The sequence below is a fragment of the Silene latifolia genome, chromosome 7 (genome assembly GCF_048544455.1).
Source record: "Silene latifolia isolate original U9 population chromosome 7, ASM4854445v1, whole genome shotgun sequence".
Classification (NCBI taxonomy): domain Eukaryota; kingdom Viridiplantae; phylum Streptophyta; class Magnoliopsida; order Caryophyllales; family Caryophyllaceae; genus Silene; species Silene latifolia.
In genome coordinates, this window is record NC_133532.1 from 124,823,913 (window position 1) to 124,840,583 (window position 16,671).

Genomic DNA, 16,671 nt, shown 5'->3' on the forward strand with positions numbered 1-16,671 from the left:
TTAAGCACCTCATCTTGTCACCGAACGTGCCACCCAATCTCTTTGCTCTATATCTAGGGCCTAGGGGTGATTAGTGATTACCGGTCCGAGTTAGAGGTTCGGACCACTTTTAAAACCAAATTTTTTATTTGGTGTGGAGCGGAATGAACCAAATATAGGCTTATACATTATGGAAAAAATAAACAAAATTATTTGAGTGACCATTTCTGACTAAATTATTTAAAAATTAGTTTACAATTTGTTAAAAATGAGGTACTAAAATAGGGAAATATAATAAGATAGACACGAACAGTGGCAGAGTCACGATTCCGTTAGGAGGGAAAATGAGTAATTTTAAAAAGGAAATTTGAAAAAAGTTAGAAAATTTAACGGAGTTTTAGGAGCCATTTTTTTTAACACTCTTTGGTATCAATATTGGTAGTACTTATATCCCAAAAAAATTTAAAAAATTGTAAACTAACCGTAGTCATCATCGTATAACTCATTTCTATAAAACTATTTTACGAATGTTATTATAAAACGAGTGATAATTTACTTAGGTGATTCTTTAAAATAACTTTTACCAGCCAGTGCTTTTCATGATAGGAGCATCAACATCTTTGTAATATATTTTTTTTGTTCTATTATAAAACTGTTTTACACTTTTAGAAGAAACCGTATTTAATTTCTTTTCGATATAATTATATAAAAATCTCACAATAATTTCATCGTATATAAAAGGTCTCACAATAATCTTATCATAACACTTAAATTAAGACACTTATAAATAAATAAATCCCCAAAAAACCAACATCCACATTCCACACCTATCAATCAACCAATTCATTCTCTTCATTCGTAACCTTTCAATCATGGAGGTCGACTCGGGAGCAGACTCAGTGAGTTCAACTCCACGAGCCACCAACAAACTCGCTAACGACGACAACAAATCAATAGTACGTCTCATGTGCAGCTTCGGTGGCAAAATCGTTCCTAGACCTCACGACAATCAACTCCGTTACGTCGGCGGCGATACTCGTATCGTCGCCGTTCATCGTACCACGACATACAACGCACTCATCGCTAAATTATCGAAACTCGTAAACGGTATCGATTTTACGGTCAAATACCAATTACCTAATGAAGACCTTGATGCTCTTATCACTGTATCAAATGATGAGGATATTGATAATATGTTAGACGAATTCGACCGTCTAACTATTACCACTACTACTACCGCTGCTACTATTACGTCGAATAATAACATTAATAATAATAATATTAATAATAGTAGCAGCGGTAGTAGTAATAATAATAGGGTTGTGAGGTTAAGGTTGTTTTTATTTCCTACGTCTCTCAGTCGCGAAACGAGTGAAATTGATACTAATTCGAGGACGAGTAGTATCGCGTCGTTGTTAGACGGTTCGAAGAAGCGAGAAAATTGGTTTCTCGACGCGTTGAATGGCGGAGGTGCGGCGTTGGAGAGGCGGAGGTCTGAAGCGTCTTCGATTGTGTCTGAGGTTCCGGATTATTTATTCGGGTTGGATAATTCGGATGATACGGATAAAAGGGTGAAAAGTCGGACCGGGTTGGGTGATGGTGTTCCCGGTTCGGACCCGGGTTCGCCTGCTTTTGGGTCAACTTCTTCTGCCTCGCAATTGCCTACTTTGCCTCCTGTTAAAACTAAGTTGGAGGGTCCGAACCCGGGTCTGAATCCCGGTTTGAGTTCGGGTTGGGGTCCGGGGTCGAACCCGGGTTCGCCGTATCCAGTTCATCATCAACCTCAACCGGGTGTGCAGAGTATTCCGGTTTATTATGTCCCAGCCGGTCCAGGTCAAGGTCCGGGTGTGGTCCCACAAAGGAATTCACATCTTCAACCGGTGCCAGTCCCGGTCCAAGTTCAAGTTCCAGTTCCGGGTCATTTTGTTCAACAATATGGTCCAGGTCCGGTTCAAGTCCCGGTTGGGTATTCAGGTCCTGGACCGGTGTATGGTGCTGGACCGTTTCGGCCCGTTGAAGGGATGGATCCTTTTGTCATGCAAATGCAAGGGAACATGGGTCCAGGTCTAGGTCCGGGTTTGGGTCAGGTTCAAGGGTCAAGTGGCGTGAGTCAACCTTTATTCTACGCGGTAAATAAGCCGGGTATGGATGCAAATTATCCTCCGGGTATGATTCTCCCGGTGTCGGGAGAGGAAATGGGTGGATATGGACAACCCGGGTTGGATGCACCAAAGGGGAGGACTATGCAACCTTAGCATGCACCAGCCGACCATGACCGAAACTAAGATTTAATACTAGAGTCTACTTAAGTCGAATGGTAATAATATTTTGTTTTTTTGGTCAAACAATTAAAAATGTGAAGTGTGTAATAATTTTTTTTTTTTTGCATTTTTTTTTTCTTATTTTGTTTTAATTTTTCTTGTAATTTTGAAGAAAAGAATATAATGTGTAAACAAGGTTTTGATAAAGTTACCTATTGAAGAGAATAATGGCCTTTTGCTCTTTTTGGATGAAATTGGCAAATAAAAAAACAAAGTGAAAATGTATAAAGTGGTTGGAAATTAAAGTAAGTCCAACAAGAATGGTATCATATGAGAGATTGTTAGGTAAAGTAATGTTGTGGTGAGTCATTACTTGCTAGTCACTAACATAACATGCCCCCACCCTATGTTATGTAAGCATGTTTTTTTCCGCAAATTCTTGTTTAAGAAAATAATATCTGTCGTAAACTTAAAATGGGGTTAGTAATTAGTATGTTAGATGAGACAAAAGGAAATTGTCTTAGAATAACAAAAGATTTGTCCTATGTATGTAAGCGGGGGTATTCTTAAGATGGATAGTATCGTTTTAAGAAAGACTTACTGCTTGTATTGGTATTGTTCATATTGGGAGGTTAGATACTTAGATGCCTCAATTTGTTAGGAAAGGTTTTGACATGTAGGCATCATTTTTGTGAGTGTGAGTGATCAAATTGATTTTGATGATGACGGATTTGGATTCGCATTCATCTGACATTTATGAAGGTATAGAATTACTGGTCGTGTCTCAACCATCACTCGGATATGGACGGAGATATACCCCAGCTCGAAGGTCCCCACGGTCCTGGTGTAGGTTAATGTGTGATCTGTGGAGGTTGTTGAACTGACTGGTTCTGGTGGTTAGTTGGTTACTGCTACAACAACCAGTCAATATTAAAATGATTCAAAATCCATAAGGGTATCTGAAATCCATACTCGAAGGCGACCAGTCATGTTCTAAATTGCGGGATAGGGGTTGCCGGAGTAGTGTTAGTTACATATACATATTGCTGTGCCGGAGTTGTGTTAGCTAACCATCGCATATTTATAGGCTTGTAGCACCATAACAGATTAACAGGTTCGGAATTTCATTGATAGAAGGAAACTTTTACTGGAACCTGTCACTTTACAGACGGCACAAGCAAAACTATGAAATGCTATACAAGTATCAATACAGGTGTGTGTCCAAGTGTCGGACATGGCTATTCTATGAATAATCCAAAAGGTTTTTGGTTCAAAATGAAGTGTTTATACTCGGGCTTTGACTGTATAAGGGCATTCAGGTCTAAAACCAACTTTACAGTGAAGAAGTGTAAAGGAGGGTCCATATCAGTAAGACTTCTTCATCAATGTGTTAAATCAGCTGCAATTACATTTCAGGAATGAAGCTCAACAATTGTTTTCACCTTCCTTTTCTGGCATTACTTTGGGTTTATGTAACTGTACCGAAACTAGAGACAGTGGACAAGGTCGACTAACACTTTGACGCCTGCACCAAACGTTCCTACACGTAGTGTGCCTCGACACCCATGCCAACTGTTTTTTTTAATTGTCGATCAGAGGGTTAGCAGATTATTTTGGTGGAAAATGAGATAGTGTTGCCAGGTTATACCGAGTTTCAGTACCATCTCTGACATCTAAAATGCACATAACATTAAGATGATATGCTTCATATAGCATGTGATAGGGTGGTAATGAAACCCGGTACCACCCACCGACGCCACAGCATTGTTGTCTTTTGATGGCTGCTTCTTTGGTTTGGACTGTTTGGTTTGAATGTCTGATGAAGACTGACTGTTGCCATGTGAGATGCATAAATGCATAATGAACAGTGAGTTGATCTAACAGGAACAGCAGATGTTTCGGATTATTCGACGGTTTTTTGGGTCTGAAATTGCAGATAAGACTGGGTGCCAACCTGGTGACCCTACTGAATCCAGCATCAATGGTTCACAAGGTCCAGTATTGTATATATGACGGTTCGACAGTTGGCTTATCATAAAGACGGAGATTTTGTAAATAATACAGACTTGATCAAAAGTTTGAAAAATCATTTTCATTATATTCCCCTGCAGTGTTATATAACCAATAGAGGACATTAGTCCTTAACAGCGGCTTTCGTAACACATTTCTTACTAAAGCAGATTACACAGTGAATATATCCGGTATATCCCCTTAAACAAACATCATACATTGACATAAAATCCGAAAGGATAGAACAAAACTGCATGGTTTAATCGAGTAAAAAACGTACTTGATATTTGAACTCAAACCTTTTCAGCAGGTCTTACTAGCCCTAATCCCGAACCACTTCCCAAATGCTTAAAATCTTTTGCTTCCAGATGATCATCATGAGCTGCGAATCCCGTCCCTCCCTTTTCCAAAGCAACTAAACTCTTAGGTTTACATGGCTTATCACAAACCAAACAAACCTTGTCCACGGCGATAAACTTGTCCGCACATTTCTTACAGAAGACGTGACCGCATGAGCTCGAAGCCACTAGTGACATGGCATTGGTCAAGGTGACTTTGCAACTTGGGCAAATGTATTTTTTATCGACAAAATTGGAGCTTTTGTCATCGTCGTTTTCTTCTATAAAACAAATAGGGAAAAGGGATTTCAACTTAAGCTTCTCGTTTCCCTCCGGACAAGTTGTGCAGGTTGAAGGAGCGTCGACTTTTGCAGGTGCTACTGGAGTGGCAGATGGAAGCCAGAAAGCTTTCATTGTCCTCAAGGCTTCTTCTTCATAAGAAGTGGTCTTCACACTGTTTGCACCATGAAATCCGTTTTTACCGTCAGAATAGTTTTTGTCGCTGTGATGAGGCACAGCACCATGATTTTGCCGGTCAAAGTACTCGAGTTCTTTGGCCTTTTGAAGCATTAATTTCTCATGTTCCTCTTCGGTTTCCTGCTGTTTATGAGCAGAATGTGCCGCTAATTTCCTGCATGTACACCGGAAAGACATTTATTTCACCATCTAACAAGTTCAGAAGCCTGAAAAAATTCAATCCTATGTTACTCAAACACGGGTACGGGGGTCATATTGGTAAGTGTGGAGTACAGATTCCAGATCCATACCCCCAAGGGTCATGTCAGGCACGAGTACCTCCCAGAAAAGAGAGTTTCAAAGTACCATAGCTTCAAATCATTAATAGCCTGAAACCTTTCAAACAAGATTTAAATCCTTTAATACACGAGTATGTCCCCCAAAAGTGAGGAGTCAATGTTACATCGAATCAGTGTGACAGTGCTGCTGAAGACAAGTGTATCACTTAAAGGTCAAGACAGTTAAACATAGAATCCCTAGATGACCACCATGAGCAGAGACAAAGTTAATCATTTCACTAGTAAACCGTTTCATAAATTCAAATCCTAAACATAGTTACTTCTGTAAGCGTTAGCGCTATAAACCCCTAAAATGTTCAGTTCAGTTACTCATTATTACTACTAGTCCTTATTAGCCTTCATGCACAGATAAAGGATTTCATTACAAAATAAAAGCGAACGTTAATATCCTGTATTTTTTTCCCTCAAAAACATTCATATACTAGACACCCAATCCAACATTATCCTTAGAAAACAAGTACCGTAGACTTCCAGCCCAACTGCAAATCTTTGAATAAACACTACGGACTCAAACAAGAACTACTTAAGCATACTTAAGCTCAATAATTACAGTAACTAGCTTACAAGTTATGGCAAAATCAGCAAAAACAAAACCAGTGCACAATCACTTACTTGACACCCTAAATACTATCAATCACAAAACACCACTTATGAGCTCGATAATAAGCTGAAATATGCACAACCTATTGTAAGCTAGTGACGATACTAATTCCAAAAGGAGTTCAGCAATCAAACACCCTAAAACTCCTAAAAACCCTAACTTACTGCAATTCGATACTACCAGAATCATACTATCAAATAGTATCAATCACAAAGCAATAGTATGAATTCGATAAAAAGCCGAAAGGCACACAAGCTACTGTTAACAAGTAATCACCCAATTCTTACAGAAATTCAGCAATCAAACAGCCTAAAACTCCTAAAAACCCTAACTTTTGCAATTCTACACTAACAGATTCATACTATCAATAAAAAAACAACACTACGAAATTCGACAAAAAGCCAAAATCTGCACCAACCTACTGTAACAAGTAATCACACAAATTCTTAATAAAATTAACCAATCAAACAGCCTAACACTCCTAAAAACCCTAACTTGTGCAATTTCCACTATCAGAATCCGACTATCAATCGCAAAACAATGCTACGAATTCGACAAAAAAGCCGAAATCCGCACTACCTATTGTAAGCTAGTAATCACATCATTCTTAAAGGAAAACCCTAACTCTTGTAATTCTACACTACCAGAACCACACTATCAATCACAAAACAACACTACGAATTCGACAAAAAGCCGAAACGTGCATAACCTACTGTAAACTACCAATCACACTAAATCTCAACGAAATTCAACAATCAAACACCCTAAAACCTCAAAATTCCCAAAATCACCAATACCAAAGCTAATAAATCAAACAATTAACTAAAATTAAACACGAAAAGAATACCTTTGAATGTCCTTCTTCTGGGAAAGTAAGCAATTAAGAATACACTCTTTACAAAATATATGACCTTTCAAACAACATAAAGGATCAATCACAGGTTTCAAACAAAGAGAACAAGCATCGAAAGGTTTAATTGAATCTTTCCCTAATCTCTCTTTCTGGGTTCCGTAACCTAATTTTCTCTTTTCATCGTACGTGAAAAAAGCGAGATCGTTGTTGTTTTTCGAGTGTCTTTGCGGCATTTTTGGGGATTAAATTGATGAACCCTAATTTTAATTTTTGCGATTGATGATTGATTGATTAGAAAAGAAGGGAAGGAAAGAGGGGTGATTTGGGGGTGAAATAGTGAAATTTGATGAACCCTAATCCTAATTTGATTAGTCGAGGTTTTTGATGACCAAAATACGACTCCTATCTTTAGTTTGAAGAGGCGTAAGGCGCACCGAGATGGTAAGGAGTCGAGGCGATAAGGTGCAATGTGCGTGTCGGTTGGCCGCGAGCTAATTTATTTTTATTAATTAATTTTGAAAAAATTATTCTATTTAGGAGTATTTAAGTTGATTATGGGAGAAAAAATATGATTAGAGATTTAGAAGAAAAAATATGGAAAGTTCGTACTAATGATCCTCATTAGGAAAGCTTGTCTAAAATAAATTTAGATTATCACCATTTTTTTACGTAATTGCTAAATCCCGCACACACTTTTATTATATCCTACACATTTTTCACCATTATTCCGTTATTGCCCTTTTTATAAAAAAAATAAAAAATAAAATAAAAACCGTTCAATTCCTCACCATTGCCCGACCACCCATTCCCCAGCCCTGACCACCCATCTCCCAACCTCGACAACCACCGTGCACCGTTGACCACCCATCTCGATTAGAATCGTCACAAACCGTCGCCATCTCCCCATATTATCGACAATTAGGGTTTTGATTGCCTTGGGTTGTCGAAGTGGTGGTTGGGGGTCGTTAGGCGGAGTAGGATGGTCGGAGGAGATGGCGTCGAGTGGTAGTGTCAGGCAGGTGTCGCCGGGTATGGTGGTTGCTGCAACCGTTGCAGGCACGGGGATAGGGTTGTCGACTCAGGGATGGTAGCAAGGAGGGGTGGTCGCGCGGGGTTGGGACTGTAGATGGATGGTCGGCGAGGATGGGGTTGTGGAATGGTGGTCGGCGCGCTAGCAGGGTGGTGGGGAAGGAGTTGTCAGGGTTGGAATGGCAGTTTGTTTTTTTTGTTTTTTCTCTCTCTTGTTTCTCTCATGGGGTGAGAAATGAGAGGGGCATACTCGGTATAGAAGGATTAAATGTGCGGGATTAAGTAAAAGGATGTGCGTGATTTAGCAACTCCCTTTTTTTTATCATTGTGGATTTGTGGTAGTCGTAGATGTTATTCTGAAACGAATTAACGGTCGCACTAATGATGATATGAAGGAGAAATAATATATGAATTAATGTTATTAGAGGAAATGAACCTCATTAATTTTGGGAAATATAGAGGATTTTGACTAAAGAAGCCTCAATGAGTATATGAGGGATGAGGCAAATAGAGGTGATACCGGGACCCCCTCTCCACGATACATTGAGGCTATCTGTTGATGGGAGCTCTAAGGCTAATCCTGACATAGTTGGGGAAGGTAGATTATGCCGCAACACTAGCAATATTGTTTTTTTTTTTAAATAAAAAAAATCGGTTGAACCTTAGTTATGTTATAATGACTCTAGCTGAGTTTTGTGGGTTATGATCTTTCCCTAAATTGATTAGAAGATTCAAAGAACGACAACTAATTGTGGACTCAGAGTTTAAGGTTGTGGTGAACCTTGATAATAGTAACATTGAAGATATATAACTCAACTTAGGAGCACTTATCAAAGACTGCAAACAATTACTATCCAAAGATGTGGAGTACGTACTACATCATGTGTATGGAGAGGCAAATTTTAACGCGGGTAAGTTATATAAAATGACATTTGGTTTTCCTCTCGGTGATCATGAGCTTCATGCTCTTTCTCATAAGGTTTGGTCTATAATGCTACGTGATGCACAAGGCCGACTTTAGTGTAGCTCAATCAATAGCTTGGTAATGCGGCCTCAGACTCCTTTCTTAACTTCTAACAAAGGACTTAAGAGTACGGAGTATTAATTAATTTTTTTTTTTTTTTTTTTTTTTTTTTTTTTTTTTTTTTTGTGAAGAAAGAGTCTTACATTATAATAGTACGGCTTACTAAACCATCCCTATAGGCTACAACATAAAACACTAGAGTACTACAAATCACATAAACTAAAACAAGGTAAAGATTGCATCGGTTAAGAACATAGTGCTGATGGCGTAAGACGGAAGTCTGAACACGCTCTTCAAAATCCAAATCTACCCCAATCGCTAATGGATGAGCAACGCCGGCCCAAGGAAAATACCCATCTTTGTTTGTCTTGATAGATGTAGCGTCGGAGAAATACCTACAACAAAACCCAAGGAAGGGTCTCGGAGATTCATCTCCTTGGCTGTGAAAATCTTCCTCAGAAAGCCAACATACCTCCACAAACTCATTGTTACTCATCTTTATTGATACAACTTCGGAGAAATACCTGCAACAAGACCTAAGAGAGCGTCTCAGAGATTCATCTCCTTGGTTGTTATACGCCTTATCTGAAAACCAACTAACCTCTTGACCCAACGAGAGAGAACAAAGTGCACTTACGTCCGAAGGACGTAGAAAGAAAAGGCGGAAAACAGACCACAAAAATCTGTCTCCAAAGGAGAGCAAATTCCTACACTTTAGGAAACAACCCCCGCTGACCAAAACCTCGTAACCAAGAGGAGCGGATAAAAAGGTAGAAAACAAAGGGGGAAACCATATAAATATTCCCCTAATCAAAACCAACTCAGGAGACCGAAGTGAGTTGGGGTATTAATTTTATGATTATGAAAACATTGGGAATGTCTTTTTAGATGTTTAAATGTTTAAACTAAAGTAAGTTGGATTACACGGATCATATTTGTGCTTCAAACGTCTGAAGCGTAAATCATTGGTTGAATTAGCAACTATAACAATTTTCGTTTTTGTTAAGCCGTCTAATGAATGAGCAACATTGGTCCAAATAAACCTAAAATAATTCAATCTTATAATATTAATCTTTCATTTTTTTTTTTGATTCATTTCAATTTTGTTTCATTTCAAAAATAATAACTTCTTTATAGAGTTTTGCAAAAAAACATTTCATAATCTCTTTACCCTTACTCAATTTTAAGCCTTCACATTATAGAAACACACAAATTTCCCGTGTTAGACGAATTTACACTAAATTAACCACCTTACACTTTACTATTATGACTGAAGTCAAAAACCCTTTTTATTATTCTCAAATCGGTTCGTCTCCACTCATTGATAAATAATGATTGGTGTGTATGGCGACTTTACACTAAATTAACATAAAACTACATTACATTTTACTATTAAGACTAAGTCAGATACGCATTTTATTATTTTCAATTCCGTTCGTCTTCACTCATTGATAAAATCATGATTACATTCTTAAAATTCAAAATATTTGTTGTCAGAAAACTGGCTAGTATTTGACAGTTTATTTATGCATTGTTTGATACACTTTTACTATTCTAGTGTTTATTTTAGACTCTTCCAAAAATCATAATAAAATAAGAATGAAAAAAGTTAGAAAAATAAATAAAAGAAACAGAGAATGAAAGATGGAAGAAGGCACATACTGTGACATACATGACCTACTTTGTTGTCACTCATCAAATCTTCAAATTAACGACTTAACGTTAACAAGTCTTTGTCAATGTCATTATCCATCTTTTATCAATGCTAACTTAATAATAATAATAATAATAATAATAATTCTGAAAAAGCTGAGTGTTAAGATAAACTGAAAATTAGGAGCTGATAAGACAACTGATTATATAGAAAAAGTTTGACAAACTAGCTGAAAAATAGTCGATTTTTTGTGAGATGACTTAAAAAGTTATAACAAATGTATTTAATATTATAGATTAAAGAGGTAAAAATGTAAGTGAAATAAGAATCAGGTACTTGATTTCTCAAATGTTATCCTATGTAGCATTTCATTTCAGGTAGCTTATTTGGTTAAAATAATCTACTTGGCAAACACTTGCAAAAAAAATTAAGGTATCTGAAATTTTAATCAAATAAGTTACTTTGATACTGAAACACAATATCGTTTAAAATGGTACTAATAATTTTTTCAAATTTAATTATCAAGAAAACCTATTTTACAATATATTTTGTGATTTATAAAAATTTATTTGCAAAAAAAACAAAGTGAGTAATTCGAGACTTTGTTGCATATAGTACAAGAAGTAGATACTCCGATGATGTTACATTCTTTGTAGTTTCCTAGTACACAATTCAAACAAATTCCCTATAAAATCCATACTAAAAAAACCCAACAAGTTCATAACAAAATGCAACTTCGAGGAAAGCAACTAGCAACCAAACGAAAATACCACCAAAAAACATACATTTTTTAACCTTATTAACTATCTTCTCACTTATACCTCTTTCCTACAACATTTCCTCTTAAATATATTTTCCCTATATATACACCCCATGCAAATCCATAATTTTCATAACAAACTCATATATCATATATCGTATATCATATATCAGATAATTTACGTTCAGAATAAAACATTACTTCATATTTGTTATTATTAAAATGGCGGCTAGTACTAGTAAGAGTGTTAGCAACACAAATGAGGTTGAGTTCGAGGATTTTCTCCCCTCGATGGTTGAAAAATTAGGAGAAGAAGGGTTTATGGAGGAATTGAGTAATGGGTTTCGATTACTTAAGGATGAGAAGAAAGGGATGATCACATTCGAGAGTTTGAAGAGAAACTCTGCGGTTTTAGGGTTAGGTGAGATGACTGAGGACGAGTTGCGAGAAATGTTGAAAGAAGGTGATGTGGATGGTGATGGTTGTTTGAGTAAGATGGAGTTTTTTGTGTTAATGTTTAGGTTGAGTCCTGGTTTAATGGAAGATTCTAGAAGGTGGCTTCAACAAGCACTCGCTACCAGACGTTCTGCCTAGTACGAGCTAGTACTCTCTTCGTTAAAACAAATGACTGGAACAGAGAGAACGTAATAAACTTATAAGTAATAGTTTTGTTATGTCAGTTGTCATTCTTTTACAAGCAACTTCCTTCTTCTATGTAATAGTATTAGACTATATAAGCTTGCATGCATGTTTCATTTTTTTTGGTTGCAATGATATTTCATTATTTTATCCTACTTTTCTTGGAAATGCTAGTGCAATTGTTCATTTTTAGCTTATACTATGCTCCCTCTGTTTCGCAAATACCTTCCCATTTGACTTTGCGCAGTCTTCGAGATGTCACTTTGACTGTTGTGAAACAGATGGAGTAGTAGTTATCTTATGTGACAATTGTTCCATGGTGCTAAACAATACTGCCTCAAAATCGTATTGCATTACCCTTCCACAACTTTGTTAACTTGATCGCGGTGTGGCTTTGCGACAGAGATGACAAACTCTAACGAGAAGCCTCCCCTGCCTTGCCTATATATAAGTGGAAGAATGAATAATGAATGTTGGATGTTAAAAATGTTCAATGTTGAGGATATTTCTCAAGTATGCCTTTATTACTACGCAAATTTCAACCAGCTTAGTTCGTAAAGTCATGATAGATGATGCTCATGACCTGAGTTCAAATCCCATCAACATCAAAATCACCCTTGTAACTCACTTTACATCAAAAAATGCCTTTTATTACTATAACATGCAGATTCACATGAATGCAAACCGTCAGCATCAAAAACGCTCTGCGACTCTCTTTTCACCCAAAAAAATGCCTTTATTACTATAACACGCAGAATTTACATGAATGCAAACCGCCAGCATCAAAATCGCTCTACAACTCTTTTTACAACCAAAAAAATGCCTTTATTACTATAACACGCAAAATTTACATGAATGCAAACCGCCAGCATCAAAATCACTCTACAACTCTCTTTACAACCAAAAAAATGCCTTTATTACTACAACACGCAGAATTTACATGAATGCAAAGTAACTTGCAAATGAATGTGATCGACAAACGTATGATGTGGCTCGAAACCATTACTTAATTTGCTCTGGGTTTTTTTCCACGCGTCTCCAAATCTCCATCTTTTCGCGTCATGTCCCTTTGATTGGAATTTTATCGGCCATTTATGTAGCTTTGTGAAAGATGGTTAACAGAGACGTGTTCGACATGTCGCCCTTCCATAAATCCAGGCTGTGTAGGCCTTGGAAGGCTAGAAGACCCTTCACCATCAAGCATCGAAATGATCATTGAAATGTTAGGTCTGTCTTCAGGGAGTTCTTGGACACACAAAAGTGCGACTTGTATGCACCTCAGTATCTCGTTAGCTTCATAAGTGGATTCCGAAATCAAAGGATCAATAAAAGCGATGATGTTATCTTCATTCCATAATCTCCATGCCTAACACACACACACGCACACACACACCAATGACCGGACCATTAACAAGCGACTCACTCTGTCACCGTATAAAATGCATAATTTACTTCTGATCACAAATAGGATTATACATCTAGTTGCATTGTACAACCAAGGTATAAAAATCTGAGCTTATATGTATTTTTTCTGAGCTAATTCAAAGTTCATGTTTTGAATGTGTAAATGGATGAGTTCAATACTTTCTAATAAAGCTCATATTCTTTAACATAAAGCTCGGATACTTTATCACAAAGCTCAGATTTTACACCGTACAACATATACAACTAGTTGTATAGTCCATGAATTGGAGTCTGATCTATAGTGAAAATTTTGAGATCGTAATGTAGAATACTTACAAGTGCGTAGAGGCTTAAATACTCGTTATCCACAAACTTAGAGCTTCTTCTGCCACTTACTATCTCCAGTAGCAGCACCCCAAAGCTAAAAACATCCGATTTTTCTGAAAAACGGCCTCTCATTGCATACTCCGGTGACATATAACCACTGCACCACAAACATAATAATATAGCCGTTAACTGAAACTCGCAAAGATGAGTTGAGTTGCTAAACTGTTTTTCGGACTGAGTTAAAGCAGGGGTACTACTTACTAGGTCCCGGCAACTGTTTTGCTGATATCAGCTTGATCATCATTTCCTCCAAATATCTTGGCCATTCCGAAGTCTGAAATCTTTGGATTGAGTTCGTCGTCCAACAATATGTTACTTGCTTTGAGATCTCTATGTATAATCCTTAACCTAGAATCTCTGTGAAGGTAAAGGAGGCCTCGACATATCCCTTGTATAATGTTAAATCGCGTCTTCCAGTCTGAAAGCACTCCATGAATTGGACCTGATAATAAACTGTCAATACATCTAAGCAATTATCGTCTAATAGATAGGCGTACTGTAAAATGCTGTTAAGAACCGTAAGCACTAACCAAAGAGAAGCGCATCTAGGCTTTTATTTGGCATGAACTCGTACACCAGTAACTTTTCTTCTCCTTCTACACAACACCCTAAAAGTCGAACAAGATTTCTGTGTTGAAGTTTAGAGATCACCAAAATTTCAGTCATAAACTCTCTAATGCCCTGTAGTGAAACCTTTGAAAGCCTTTTAACTGCGACATCCTCTCCGTCTTCCAATTTACCCTTGAAACAAACATCTTTATTTCAGATTTTCAGCTGTGCTATAGATTTTTATAATTACATTCACCAGTAAGCATTCATTACCTTATACACTGTACCAAAACCACCTCGGCCGAGCTTGTTATCATCCTGAAAGTTGTTTGTTGCAGTTATCAATGTTTTCAACTGAAACATAGGTAGGTCCCCAAACTCAATTTCTTCGCTGTCGTCTTTATTCATGTACTTGTGATGTTGTGGTTCCTTGATTGAAATTCTCCTCACTTTCACAACAACAGAAAATGTGGTGAATATTGGTTAGATATATTCGGAAGGAAAACATAACAGAAAAGGAAAAGATCATCACCATGTCTTCGAAGAAACCAGATACAGACACCAAATATGACAGTTCCTATGATAACCGCCATTGTCAATATAACTTTCCATCTGCTAAATTTCGTTGCAGCGATATCTTGAGGCTTTTGTTCTTACCAACAAGAATAATATATCAAAAAATCGGAAGAGTAAATTTTACAAGGAATTCAACTCGCTAAATGAAGTTCGTAGAAAGAAAGAATCTTTTGACAGATTACCTAGTTCTGAATAAGCCAGGCGAACAGAAAAATCAATGCCTCGGCTAGGAGAAAGTTCCTCGGTATCAATTAAGGTACTGTTCCATATCATACATCCAAGAGTCGAGTCATAAGCGTAAGCTATACATGAGCATTTGCTTAGGCATTCATTAATGCATTGATCCTCGGTTTTTCCTGATAACCACACTGCATTATCTGGTACTTTCACCTGCGTCATATTCCAAAACCCGTCTACTCTGCCTCCTGCAATGCCACACTGCAGTGGAGTTCTCCGAACACATCCACCAGTCCAATCTCCTTTGCTCCATTCTGTTTGGTTCTTTGGCACATACCCTCTCAAACAACCACATACTTGAGGCGAATTTGCTGCTGTGCAGATTCCAAATGGTCCACACTTGCTGTAAACATCACAGTTAGTTCGCGACACCCATTTATTTTCCCATTTCCTACTACCACTGTCCCATGCTCTTTGGATTCTAACTCTGTCATAGGTCAACACAAAGTGTACCAGTTCTGACTCGTATGCCCAAGGAAAGGCGTAGGTTACTTTTCGTGCATCATCAGTTACTAAACTGAGTACTGCTGGATTCGGTCCAATAAAAATAGAGGTATTCCGCGGCTCACTCCTCCAATAAGGGCGATCACCATCCCAAATAAATACCTGAGGTGGAAAGCTAGTCGTAATGCCACATGTTATTTTTCCAAAAGACGGGTCTGAAGGGCTCTTCCAAGCCCAAAACAACGCTTGTTTCTTCGTCAGCATCCCATCAACAGTAAAATTCATACCCGGTAAGAATGTATCTGTAGGCTGGTCGAAACTCTGCCAAATGATCGTTCCACTCCCGTTCAACACAAGGTTACCCGTATCTAAAAGTTGGACAACCGAATTATGCCCCTCATAAACTAGGACATCAGATGACCAAAGGCTCTTGTTTTGTCCATCCAATACCTTAAGATTTCCGTCTTCAAAAACCGTAAGCCTTCCTAAAGAGTCATTCACTGGATTATCCCTGTTGGCTACCCAAACAACTTCCAATTCTCCATCATGTTCATTAACAGTGTACCAAATACCTACATAACGATTGGTCGAATTAGCCGGGCTAAAAAACCCGAGCCTGAAAATGTCATTACTTGACACTAATGATTCAGGATCCCTTAGAGATTGATTTCTGTGAAGATTTGATTGTGCTGAAACGAACCCGGAACCTACCAAACACAAAAAAATAAGGGTGTGCAGGTAAGCCATAGCATTCAAATCTTTGTAAGATGCATGAAATGTTAAAAGGGAAGCAAAGATTAAGTACCTCTTGCATTACGAAGACTTTTCGGTATGACGTAGAGACCTACAGCAGTCTTCTGTGACATAATTTATGAACTAAAATAGTAACAATGTGAAGATTTCATCATTGACTTAAATTGTTTTTGAAACTCTTAAGACCATGAAATTGACACTTGATAACAACAACAAAAACAAAAACAACATCAACATCAGAGCCTTAATCTCAAATAATCTGGAGTCGGCTGGCACAAATCAGAAAAAGAAAAGTGAGAAGCAAATGGAAAGTAAAACATAATACAACAGTCAAGTTGAACTCATAGGTTTAAAAATA

At 37.6% G+C, this 16,671-nt stretch overlaps 4 protein-coding genes across 4 annotated transcripts; 2 read left to right on the forward strand and 2 right to left on the reverse strand.

Annotated features, from left to right (window-relative positions):
* The first annotated feature begins 706 nt into the window (after window positions 1-706).
* LOC141592975 (uncharacterized) lies at window positions 707-2,481 on the forward strand. The gene has a single exon (XM_074413883.1). It carries the CDS (start codon window positions 852-854, stop codon window positions 2,232-2,234), a length of 1,383 nt encoding a protein of 460 aa, XP_074269984.1. The 5' UTR covers window positions 707-851; the 3' UTR covers window positions 2,235-2,481.
* Window positions 2,482-4,317: 1,836 nt separating this feature from the next.
* On the reverse strand, window positions 4,318-7,289 carry LOC141592971 (E3 ubiquitin-protein ligase CSU1). Its single transcript, XM_074413879.1, has 2 exons — window positions 6,852-7,289; window positions 4,318-5,219 (listed from the first exon to the last, which is right to left on the reverse strand). Exons 1-2 carry the CDS (start codon window positions 7,088-7,090, stop codon window positions 4,544-4,546), a joined length of 915 nt encoding a protein of 304 aa, XP_074269980.1. The 5' UTR covers window positions 7,091-7,289; the 3' UTR covers window positions 4,318-4,543.
* A 4,257-nt stretch (window positions 7,290-11,546) lies between these two features.
* LOC141590704 (calcium-binding protein PBP1-like) lies at window positions 11,547-11,918 on the forward strand. The gene has a single exon (XM_074411271.1). The coding sequence runs from the start codon at window positions 11,547-11,549 to the stop codon at window positions 11,916-11,918; it is 372 nt and encodes a 123-aa protein (XP_074267372.1).
* A 774-nt stretch (window positions 11,919-12,692) lies between these two features.
* On the reverse strand, window positions 12,693-16,643 carry LOC141592978 (G-type lectin S-receptor-like serine/threonine-protein kinase At1g11300). Its single transcript, XM_074413888.1, has 8 exons — window positions 16,366-16,643; window positions 15,062-16,267; window positions 14,836-14,955; window positions 14,577-14,752; window positions 14,285-14,495; window positions 13,956-14,196; window positions 13,704-13,851; window positions 12,693-13,329 (listed from the first exon to the last, which is right to left on the reverse strand). Exons 1-8 carry the CDS (start codon window positions 16,424-16,426, stop codon window positions 13,045-13,047), a joined length of 2,448 nt encoding a protein of 815 aa, XP_074269989.1. The 5' UTR covers window positions 16,427-16,643; the 3' UTR covers window positions 12,693-13,044.
* Between the last annotated feature and the right edge of the window lie 28 nt (window positions 16,644-16,671).

Coding starts and splice junctions, on each gene's coding strand:
- LOC141592975 (XM_074413883.1), top strand. CDS start 852: ATGGAGGTCGACTCGGGAGCAGACTCAGTGAGTTCAACTCCACGAGCC.
- LOC141592971 (XM_074413879.1), bottom strand. CDS start 7,090: ATGCCGCAAAGACACTCGAAAAACAACAACGATCTCGCTTTTTTCACG. Junction 5,220..6,851: donor CAGAAGAAGGACATTCAAAG/GTATTCTTTTCG, acceptor GTGTACATGCAG/GAAATTAGCGGCACATTCTG.
- LOC141590704 (XM_074411271.1), top strand. CDS start 11,547: ATGGCGGCTAGTACTAGTAAGAGTGTTAGCAACACAAATGAGGTTGAG.
- LOC141592978 (XM_074413888.1), bottom strand. CDS start 16,426: ATGTCACAGAAGACTGCTGTAGGTCTCTACGTCATACCGAAAAGTCTT. Junction 14,956..15,061: donor CCTGGCTTATTCAGAACTAG/GTAATCTGTCAA, acceptor CTTGTTGGTAAG/AACAAAAGCCTCAAGATATC. Junction 14,753..14,835: donor CTGGTTTCTTCGAAGACATG/GTGATGATCTTT, acceptor TTGTTGTGAAAG/TGAGGAGAATTTCAATCAAG.